The sequence below is a fragment of the Palaemon carinicauda genome, chromosome 43, assembly GCF_036898095.1.
Source record: "Palaemon carinicauda isolate YSFRI2023 chromosome 43, ASM3689809v2, whole genome shotgun sequence".
Classification (NCBI taxonomy): domain Eukaryota; kingdom Metazoa; phylum Arthropoda; class Malacostraca; order Decapoda; family Palaemonidae; genus Palaemon; species Palaemon carinicauda.
Window position 1 is genome coordinate 31,557,852 of NC_090767.1, and position 12,500 is coordinate 31,570,351.

A 12,500-nucleotide genomic window follows, 5' to 3' on the forward strand; every position below is an offset into this window, starting at 1 on the left:
TAATACTGAATAGATCTGCTCTGCCACTACACATTCTTATTAATTTAGTTGATCCACTTTGATTTGCAATAAAATATCAGAGTGAAAGTACATCACAACATGATTTTAATGCGCTTGTATGTTGATGCTATTTCCTTTTTACAGATCAGATGAACTGGTAAAACTGAACATTGACTGACTGACTGACTGACTGACTGACTGACTTATTGAATGACTGACTGACTGACTGACTGACTGACTTATTGAATGACTGACTGGTGCACAGGGAAATTGACTACTGTCATCTGTTGGACTCAAGAGAAGCTGATATGTTAGAGCAGCGTCAGTCAGACCCATTTAGTCGACCTGTGATGAGAGGAAAAGGAACACAGAACTAAGACGGTAATGTGTAGGTAAATTAGTCATTTCTCATTTTGGGATCTTTATTTTTGTCTATCCAAGACTACTTAAATAATGTTAACATTTTTATTTCTCAATTATGTACAGGATATAGTAGAACAATGTTTATATTAACATTCATATGATAATTTATCTTATAATCTTAATGAAATATCAATAGTTTTGCTCCAGAATTGGTAGATCAGAAAGTTAGTACTTCTTTCAAAGATTTTAAGGAAAAAACTCTCCACTTACTACTCTAAATGACTTGAAGGGGAAAAATAAAATCAGAGTTTATTGTTCCTAATAAATTAAATGCAAAGAGTAGAATTACTTTCCTTTCGGTAACTTTGGCAAAAGTTTTCCATATTTTCCTTTTTATTGATACTATCATTGTTAAGATTACTATTATTTATAATAAATATATATTCCTTATGATAGTTTACTATATAAGACCTATATAAGAACCTTTTCATATCCCAGTACTGTCTTATATTTAATTTGATATTAATTTTTCCTCTTTCTTTAGTTGGAAGTAAAACTTCATTATATTAGCAGAAACAAACAAAGGTGAAGGCTCTGATTTGATGTCTCACTTCGGCAGTACAGACAGACCAAGACACAGAAAGACAGATAAGCACAAAGGAACAGACAAGTAATGTTGAACAAGTATTCTACTCCTTTTGTTCTCCAAAATGTCTTCAAATAATTTCACCTTGAAGTCTTTTATCTGTTTTGTCCTAAATTACTTTTTTATTTCTAAATAAAAAAAAAAAGTAAAGATTAACTTAGGGTTTTCAATCATTCAACTTTTGTCTTTAAAAACTAACTGTAAAAATCACCTCTTCTAAATAGATTCTTTATATGGATTTTATTCACCTAATTTGTCTTCAGTCATTAAACAAGATGCTTTAAACCTATTTTTTTCACAAAAGATTAATTCTTTGTTTATTGCATGTTTTAAGGAGAATTATTTGTTGCGCTTCTTGTGGAAAATTCCACCATTTCTTCAAATGGCACTTGCATCAGCCCTCTGGTGAGAGGTCATTCTTATAAGATATCGTTTTTGTTCTTTTTTTTTTTATTTAGGTGTCTGGGCAGTCTGCATCCACCCAGTACTTGGGCAGGAGTGGAGAGTTTTTTAATGCATTTTGAGACATTTTTGCTATGGGCCACAAGAGCCTGTGCATGGCCGGATGGGCCAGGCAATGTACCTAAAAAACAGACTTTATCTGCATTCTGGAAATAGAGTCTGACCTCAGGGAAAAGCAGGTCATCTCTCAAAGTGTTAATTCCTTCACTTCTCGTCTCGGATCGATGTCGGTGAGTACCAGACACAGCCATTCCTTAACTTTGTCCTTCTCTAGAGTCATCTTCCTCTTCTTTGCAAAAAGCCTCCTCTCTTCAACTTCTATATTTTTCTTAATATTTATTGCTGGACGATTTGGTTGATCCACAATTAATATTCCTCCCTTTCAATTAATTTGACGAATTCAGGAATGATAAGACTTGGAATGGAGGAGCCATTTAATTCTGGATTGTCCTTTTGAAGGTAAATTTATTCAGATTATTGAAATGAATATGGAATATTCCCTTTTGAACATTGTTCTATCATAAATGTAGTGTGTAAACAGAAAGATACGATCCATTTTGATGATCCGTTCTTTCAATTGCTATTTTATATACTTCATGAGAAATTTTTAATATTAGCTTCATTTAATTGCAGATTCACATAATCAAAGAAGAGTAGTCTAGTCTCCTTGAGAAGCAAGACGAGGACATCTTCATCCCAGCAAATCATCTGGAATCCACTTAGGTGATTTGAGCCTCTTGATTGATCAGAACTGAGAAGAACTCACCCGATCTCCTCTTTGATCACAATCTTCAGGTGAGTACCATTAGAGCTTTGCTTTTGATCTGTAAACAAGTAAAACGACCTTATTAATGGATTAAGGGTAAATGTAATTAGTTTAAGGGATTACTCAGCAAGCAAAATGATAATCATATAATTACAAGGAATTGTAATGAAAACAAAATACTCTTTATTTCATTAATAGCACATACACACTCTCCATAGTAAAATGAGTTAATGTGTAAATATATAAAGGCCACCTTCCTATATGTAAATTTGCTACTATACAGATATGATTACTCTCAATAATAACTTAAAGCAATATCTTTAGCAAGAAACTATTTTATGGTGGCTGACATGAAAATTGTGAATTAATTTTTCATAAAACATTCATATATTTTAGTTTCTATTCCTAAAGGGAAAGATGAAATTAATGAAACCCTGAAGCAAATCCCTCATGATGATGATGGCCCAAAGTACATGGTGAGCCGTAAACTTGAATACTTGACTCTTTTTAGAATTTGATCACTTATTTCCAGGAATAAAGAACATGTATTTTGGTACAGAACCAGCACATCAGTGTACATTTCACACCTTTCTCCAGTCTGCTTTTCTGTCCACCTGTACGTGCACAATCTCAACAAGAGGTCTTCAGGTCTTCTCCCATCATGTATCATTCCACATGCTCTTCTCAGGAATTTCATTCCCACTACTCATATTATTTTCTGTTCGTCTCTACATCCAGTCCATTGTGTAGAGCTGTGCACTCCTGTTGTCATAGTCAACCTATTTAATAAACATTCCTTTGAACCCCTATAAATACATTCCTAAATTCCATGTGCTTTGCAATAACTTTTGATTCCTTCTCAAAGAAAACATCTACTTTCTCAACCTAAAATCCTATGTTTCTTTCCACAGGAATCTGATCCTAAGTGAGAGAAGTTCACAATAGTCCAATGCCAGATTCTGATGACAAGCAGCAGCTGAGAAAAGGTTTACAGTGCCCCAAGAAGGTCCTGTAATATGAGGCTCTCCACCTGCTGACTCCTGTCCTCAGACTTCCAACTCTGTCTATGCAACATGACCCTTATTTCCCACCTGCTCAATGGGGTATTTGGGGTGAGCAAGGAAGCTAGTGCTAATTCTACCTTAAAAATCTAAAAATTCGCTAGAGAATTAAAAATATAATATACTTGTTCACTGTTACCAGAAGACAACATTTTTTTAATTCATAATTTATCTATTTATAATCTTTTTGTTATAATATTTTATCAATGGCTTACCAGGAATGAGTTTTGTTGTTGATACCTTCAGTATTCATAGTCCTTATAGAATGTATTTTTTCATCACATAGTATAGTTATTCCCTTCCACAAAATCGCACTGTTTCTCAATATAAATATCAGTTCCAATATACTGTATAGCCATTTACAACATAATTTGAATGTATTATTTTTTACACTGTATACCCATTTACGACACAATTTGAATATACTATTTATTATACTGTATACCCATTCACACCATGATTTGAATGTACTTTATCTATACTCTATACCCATTTACAACATAATTTGAATATACTACTTGCATACTTTATACCCATTTATGACATAATTCGATTTTACTATTTTTTTATACCATACATCCTTTAAGAATATAAGTTGAATATACTAATTTTATACTGTATACTCATTCACGTCATAACTTGACTGTACTATTTTTATATTGTATATCCATTTACGACCTAATTGCAATGTACTACTTTCATACTCTATACCCATTTACTACATAATTTCATTGTACTATTTTTATACTGGATATCCATTGACAACATAATATGAATATGCTGTTTTTATACTCGACACCCATTCACGACATAATTTGAACGTACTGTTTTTGTTATTAAACTATATATTTTGTAGCCTTCTGGAATATTTTTTATTAACATATAATCTAATGTACTATATATACCATTCCTTGAATTCTGATTTTCACTTAATGCTTGCTCATGGAAGGCTATAGTTTTAATATATATTTTCTGCTATTTTGGGAATATCATTTTGTTGACATATATTCCTAAATGATATTGATAAATAACCTGGATTACTATTTTTTGTGTTAATATGAACAATTTATGCACTGCACCTGATTATATAATTCACTATTCATTTCTACTGATATTTAGACATTATACTGATAATATGCTGTTGTTGATCCAATAGATTTACCTCTAATACTAACTGTTTTTTATATAAACCTTTTATTACCATCATAAGGACATTAAATAAAGTGGTATGTATATATGGTAAGGAGAGGGTGGGGGGGGGGGGAGAGATTCTTCACGTGTACATGTCTTCCTTGTTTCCTTGTTGCTTCTGATCAACAGATTTGAGTTGATGTCACAGAGAAATGTGACGTTACTGCAACAGACAATGTCGCAATTTGATGGTGAAATGATGATGACCTTTTAGATATGTTTGCTGGGAGAGGAGAAGTCCCGCTTCTTTGTTAGTCTCGGTGGAGGATGGTACTCTCTCTCTCTCTCTCTCTCTCTCTCTCTCTCTCTCTCTCTCTCTCTAAAAGTAATTTCATATTGATTTTAATAAATTACAGGGACACTAGAAATATAAAACAACCTTAGTAAGAAGATCTGATTTTCTTCTCACAGAAAAACATTCTTGGTCAAAACTAATAAATTTCCAGATTAAATCTCTAAAATTATGAATCACTTATTTTCTCTTATGTCTCTCAACTTTGACCTTTAACCTTTGATCTTACTGTTTGTGCTTCTGGTCTATTTTTTATTTTTTGGTGTATATATATGCAGGCAAATGATGACAATTTGTTTTGTTCTATTAAGAAGTTTCTCTTCTGACAAACAATGTCCCCTGAATGCAGAGTAACCCAATATGAATCCCTATGACCTATTGAGGCTTCTTCAACAACAACAACAATCATCTCAAATTTCTAAGAAGCAAATCCCCTTGACTAAAAAAATCTGCATTGTATTCATACTGCATTTTATATCTGTTATAGAGGGAAACACACACACACACACACACACATATATATATATATATATATTTGTATATATATATATATATATATATAAATATATATATATATATATGTATGCATATATATATATATATATATGTATGTATACATATATATATATATATATGTATTCATACATATATATATATATATATATGTATACACACACACACACACATATATATATATATATATGTATACACACACATATATATATATATATATATGTATACATATATATATATATATATATGTATACATATATATATATATATATATATATGTATACACACACACACATATATATATATATATATACACGCACGCACACATTTGGAAAATCTCTAAAAAAATCAGTCTAATTCCTCTATGAACTTCTTATATGAAGGCCAAAATGTAGATTGTTCTTTGGTTAAATTATTGTAACTGAATCCAATTAGACCTAAAGAAATTTGATCTGCTATATGAAACATGTAACAGAGAAATCAATACGATCATTTTCTAATATTTATTATCATTATTATTATTATTATTATAGTTATTATTATTATTATTATTATTATTATTACTATTATTTTTGTGCATATGGCTTACATATATGTATATATAGCCGTTTCATGCCTTGTATTAGGCCAGTTTTAATCACCACGCTGGTCAGCTGCGAATTGGTGATGGTGAGAGACTTTTGTCTGATTGCTCATAGCAAACCAACCTGGTATGGGGCCGCTGACTACTACTACTTTGCTGATCATGGCAATACGCAAACCCTTTCACCATGTTAAGGCATTCCCACTTAGAAAGAGATATATATGTAATTATATGTAAATGCATTTTTATATGAATATATCCTCATATATATATATATATATATATATATATATATGCACACACACACATTGATTCATATTAGCAATGAATATCTCTTAATATCCAATATGCTCTGTCTCGCTATCAGAGACCCAAGGGGGAAATTAACTGTATGATAATTGCTTCTGGTCAACCAGGGATTCGAACCTGGACCAAGTTGAAACCGAAGGTCAGGTGATTTGTCATTTGGCCACAAAGTATCGATATATACAGTATAATCACATATGTAATATGTAAATGAATAAGATTCCCTTGTATGCCATGTCCTGAGTTTTATATATGCCCAGTTTATTATTGAATGCTGTTAGAAGACCCATTATCTATGGAAGAGCTCTTGCAATAGAATGCATTGCCATTGCCACATAATCACCTCGTTTCGTTTCAGTCTTCATCTTTTCCCTTGTTCCTTTAACACTCGGAAATTCTTGTTTGTGACTGTTTAGCTTCTCAATTATTTTACTGCCTCCTGGCTCGTACAGTGGTAACTTGTATTTGCCTAGCATTTGCATGGCAGCCTATCGATCCCATGCCGGGACCGTGAGATTAAGCTCTTTACTGGGGAGGCCACTGCTGTGGTTGAGCACTACAGTGGGGAGGTTGGCTTTCCCGGGCTGACGTTCTGGTGATCATATATTCTGATGATAATGGAACTGAAACCAGGGAACTTTACCTTTAGAAACTTGTTTCTTCTTTCCCATATGTGTTGCTTAAACTCTGATGTAGCCATTTGGGATGATTTAGATCTCTCTCTCTCTCTCTCTCTCTCTCTCCCTCTCTCTCTCTCTCTCTCTCTCTCTCTCTCTCTCTCTTTCATTTGGTTAGCATCGTGGTTCTCCAATAAGGGCATTTTAATCAGCCCCGAGTTCAAAGGGAATTGAGAATTAATTTTTCTTATTAACGTACTCAGATTACTTTGATTTTGTAAATTCCATTATGGAAATTGTAATTATAAGGTTTAATTAATTATGTATTCTAACCTTTCCTCTACCGTCGGTTTATAGACTATCTGGATAAATGTATAAGTGTATAGAAATACGAAGTATTATAAAAGCCATAATAAATTCATTGATGTATACTTAAAATGATATTTCCTTTGTCTATTGCATAGAAATGAGAATGTTGAGCAATCAAAGAAGTTTAGTTTACTGATTATGTAGAATCTCAGTGGTTCCCAAACTTCTTTTTTTTCTGTCATTTTCCCCCTGCACCCAGTTCAACCATCCACATTTCCCCCTTCATGTGTATGAGGGAAAGAGTAGTTGAAACACACTTGAGACTATTTACTAAAATATTTTCCAAATGTGCAAATATACTGATAAACAGAAATGGGCATGACTTTCCAATTTTCCCCTTGAATATCATGTCAGTGAGAACTGATATGATCATATCACATTTGAATGGCTAACAACAAATTACTATGAGGACATTTTCCGCTTGTTTCAGTTAGTAGGTAGCGTAATTATCTCCCCCCTGGAAGTTTCAAATTTTCCCCCAGGGGGGAATTTCCCCCAGTCTGGGAACCACTGATCTAGATGCTCTTGAAAATTGTGTTAAGGGACAGTGATATTGCCCTTGAGACTGATCATATTTATTTACATATGATCAGCTCCCTTGCTAAGACCAGGGAGGGCCAGGCAATGGCTGCTGGTTACTTAGCAGATAGACTTATAAGCTCCCCCAAAACCCCATCCTTGGTTCACAAGGATGGTGAGGTTAAAGCGACCAAAGAAACTAATGAGCACCAGTTTGGCGATCAACAGGCGAGGATGTTACCAACAGGACACCACAACCCTATAGTAAAAGAAATATACTTGATAATTTGGTAAGAAAAAATGAGTAATATGAAGGATGAAATGTAAGGTGATTTATATTAAAGAGGCATTGGGCATCAATTCTTCAAAAGAAAATATATTCTGGAAGGATTTCAGAGTTCAAAACATTTTCCTTGACAGAAGATTTCTGCACTAATCGATCTTCCCTCTTATTAGTTCTTAAATACAGTTACTACACTTTTCAGGTAATATCTCACAGGCGTAATTGAAATGATGTATATGAAACTGTTTATGATCCTCTCATCATTTGCCAATTCTTATGATACTTTTAAATATATCGATTTGAAAATTATCAGCCATGGATCATAGATGAACGATGACCGTCATGGGTAACATTTTTAACCTTTCCATAATCTAAGTCAATACTATTATCATTATTTGCTAAACTACAACCCTAATTGGAAAAGCAGGAGGTTATAAGCCCAGGGGCCCCAACAGGGAAAATAGTCCAGTGAGGAAAAGAAAAAAGGAAAAATAAAATATTTCAAGGACAGCAACAACACTAAAATAAATACTTCCTATATAAACTATAAAAACTCTAACAAAACAAGAGGAAGCGAAACCAGATAGAATAGTGTGCTCGAGTGTACCCTCCAGCAAGGGTTTTATAACATATAAAAGTCTTACCTTACGAAAAATATAGGATAAAATTCGCTTTCCATAATTTTTTTATGATGACAAGGGCAAACATGATTAGGGTTATGGTGTTGAAACTGTACTTGATTAGTATAAACGGCTCTTTTATCCAAATAGCTGATATGTTAAGACAATTTATGGTTAATGGTATGTAATTAGGCAAAAGCGTTCTTAAGTATCAATGCTATACTTAGTATAGCTATATATATACTATATATATAAATAAATATATATATATAAAATATATATATATATATATATATATATATGTATATATATATATATATATATATATATGTATATATATATACATATATATTTATAATTATATTTATATACACACTCACCAGTGTACGTGACATGCCATAAATGACAGCTAAGTATTTAGATTCATATGCAAGCACCCCCCCCCCTCTTACCAAGGTATGACAACTCCCTCTCCTCCCTGCCAGAGGTACTATATATATATATATATATATATGCATATATATATATAAATATATATATATATATATATGTGTGTGTGTGTGTGTTTGTTAGTGAGTGTGTGCGTGTGTGTATGTGTGTGTTTGTTAGTGAGTGTGTGCGCGTGTGTGTGTGTATGTGTGTGTTTGTTAGTGAGTGTGTGTGTGTGTATATTTATACACATGTACATTACGTGAGTTCCAATAACCTCGTTATACATAAGTGGGAGTCTAAAACGAAAGCTTCCCTTTATACATAACGGGTTTCTGGCAATCCCGTGAAATTTCCTTGAACATCTCTCGTTTTCCATATCGGATTAATATGGAAGTCTGGTCCTTCCCCCATATAACTTTTTCCTCTATGATTTTTTTATTTCATAGTTTTCCAATCAGAAGTTTGATAAAAAAAGGAGAAAAATATTTATTTTATCCCTTTTTCTTCCATTCTAAAATGCTCTCTTTCTATCCACCTTCGTCCTCTTCGTACTGACTCTTTCTAGAAACTCATTTCATCAGATTTTTAAAACATTCGCTTTTCATGGAGTTTTATTACATTTGATTTGCCGTGTTAATGGAATAGGGTAGGTTGTTTTCATTTGTTTCTTCCCTTTTCTTTCTGTCTAAAATCTCCAAAAGGATTTTTGTTTTATATCTATTTCATTTCCTGCAGTACATTGTTTCTTACTTTATTGATTTTATATCACTTTTGTATTGAAAACTTTATAGCAGCCATTTCCAATCAATAGTAATAGTGTGATTCGATGCCCATTCCTACCCACGTCTATACTTTTTTACTTGGTGACGGCATCATCCTGCTGGTTCTGAGGAAAATATCCTATAGTGATCTTCTGAATAATACTCTCTCTCTCTCTCTCTCTCTCTCTCTCTCTCTCTCTCTCTCCATGTGTGTTTGAGGAAATCATTTACCCCATAGTGTTTTACTGAACAATTCTCTCTCTCTCTCTCTCTCTCTCTCTCTCTGCATGTGTGTTTGAGGAAATTATTTACCCCATAGTGTTTTACTGAACAATCTCTCTCTCTCTCTCTCTCTCTCTCTCTCTCTCTCTCGCTCTCTCTCTCTCTCTCTCCATGTGTGTTTGAGGAAATCATTTACCCCATAGTGTTTTACTGAACAATCTCTCTCTCTCTCTCTCTCTCTCTCTCTCTCTCTGCATGTGTGTTTGAGGAAATTATTTACCCCATAGTGTTTTACTGAACAATTCTCTCTCTCTCTCTCTCTCTCTCTCTCTCTCTCTCTCTCTCGCTCTCTCTCTCTCTCTCTCTCTCTCTCTCTCTGCATGTGTGTTTGAGGAAATTATTTACCCCATAGTGTTTCACTGAACAATCTCTCTCTCTCTCTCTCTCTCTCTCTCTCTCTCTCTCTGCGTGTGCTTTTGAGGAAATTGTTTAACCCAGTGTTCTACTGAACAATACACACACACTCTCTAGGGAATATTATTGTTGGAAACATTTCATCAATATATCAATTTCTTCTTCTAAATTAGAATTTAGTGATACAGTCCCTACCAATAAAAGCTGGAAGACTACCATTGAAAATATGGCTTTTAATATTTAGATTGATTACTAATGCTTCCAGCTTCAATTCTAGTCACAGAGCCGGAGTGTTCTCTAAAGAATTTGGAACTCATATCCTTAAAGTGGAATATATTTATTTTGATGTTGCTATAACAATCTTATTGTTTTGATAAATCACCTTCTTGAATGCCCTTCACTTAACATAAAAGTTATATAAGCTTGAATGACCATGTATTTTTTTACACAAGAAAAAAGCATATTACCATACTTATATGAATTCATATTTCATCGGTTTATATGCTAAAAATAATATTCCTTTATATGTTGGAAATTCTATAAATAAGATAATGTAATATTGGTCCTAAATTAATTGTCTAAGTTGGTTATTTCGTGCTAATTATAATTTTGGAATTTTGTTTCTATCGTGACAAATGTTAGTTGTAAAATGTGTGCAACTATGAAGAGTGAAGGTGTTTGAACCATCGTTACAAACAAACTTAAATTAAGATATGATCTCTAAATCATTATTTGTATTGTAGTATATTCTTATAATATAATAGTAAGACATCTTTATTCATACCCGAGATAACTTCGGTTTACTTTTGAATGTCTTACATTTTGATAATTGTTATGAAATATTTTTAGTTTATCCCTTAGACGAGAAATATGTTAATCCTTTTCATGTGTTTTGAATTCCTGTCATTAATGTATTAATTAAGTTTCTAATTTGCTGGCATACGTATTTACACATTGTGTCGTCTGCAAGAGATGTTAATTGTTCATTTAGAGGATTCATATTTTCAATAAGCAGGACTGGTTCAACAATTAGTCTCTTGTTAATTGATTTCGTCACTCGCTTTCCAAAACAGAGAAAGTGTTTGAGATTTCTTTTTGAATTCTATTGTAGGCGGCACATAACGAGATACGCATAGTCCTGTATTTTACACATTAAATGGAACATTGAACTCTAGTTCTTTCACGATATAAAACTGAAACGTGTCTAAAATAAAGTTGCTGAACAAGTTAAAGTCTGTAGGTTTACCCTTTCACCGTGTCAGTGTCCCCCTATTATTCTAACTGACTTTTGAAAATGTTACTAACGAACACTATTTTTGTTCATTAACCTTACCCTGACCCATTCTTGTTTCAATTTCATTTTATGATAATCAATAAATCAATTGGTGTTTGAAACCGTTTTCTCTGAGAATCTCATTAGTTTAATATGGCTATTTTTTTTTGCCACTTTCTGGAAGTCAACAAATCTTTGATTTGCAAGCTGTGGGATGTACTAGAGATGGTCTCATCTTAAGAATTGTGCCCTCATATGCCTCAAACACTTCACCACTTTCGTTATTCAATTCATTTCTTTTAGTTTTACTTTTGATAAATTCAGTATTTTGGTTTTATATCAACATAAAAGGTTATACCATTGAACGCTAATCCAAGACTGTGGGAGACTATGGTACCAACGCTATTGCACTACCCAAGATTACAAAACAATGGTTTGATTTTGGAGTTTCCTTCTCCAAGAAGAGCTGCTCACCATAGCTAAAGAGTCTCCTCTACCCTTATCAAGAGGAAAGTAGCCACTGAACAATCACATTGCAGTAGTTAACCTCATGAGCGAAGAAGAATGTGGAAAGAATAGACCAGACTATTCGGTGTAAATATACGCAAAGACCAAATGAGCCGTAACCAGAGAGAAGGATCCAATATAGTACTCTCTGGCCAGTCGAAGGACCCAGTAGCTCTTTCGTGGTAGTATCTCAACGGGTGGCCGGTGTCCAGGCCAATTTACTACGTATAAACATTAATTGTTAACAAGTTCCATATCATCATTTGAATCCAATTGCAATTTCAAAAACGATGGAATGTT

The 12,500-nt window shown here is 33.2% G+C and overlaps 1 protein-coding gene and 1 long non-coding RNA gene across 2 annotated transcripts in view; both read left to right on the top strand.

Annotated features, from left to right (window-relative positions):
- LOC137633781 (uncharacterized) overlaps positions 1-377 on the top strand; it is a 6,280-nt gene extending 5,903 nt beyond the window's left edge. Inside the window, exon 5 of the mRNA XM_068366026.1 lies at positions 266-377. Within this exon, the coding sequence (XP_068222127.1) occupies positions 266-377 (112 nt within the window). The remainder of the gene's footprint in view (positions 1-265) is intronic.
- Positions 378-491: 114 nt separating this feature from the next.
- On the top strand, positions 492-3,316 carry LOC137633926 (uncharacterized). The gene is made up of 3 exons (XR_011042354.1): positions 492-1,701; positions 2,105-2,266; positions 3,149-3,316. It is a non-coding gene; the product is annotated as an uncharacterized lncRNA (long non-coding RNA).
- The last annotated feature ends 9,184 nt before the right edge of the window (positions 3,317-12,500 follow it).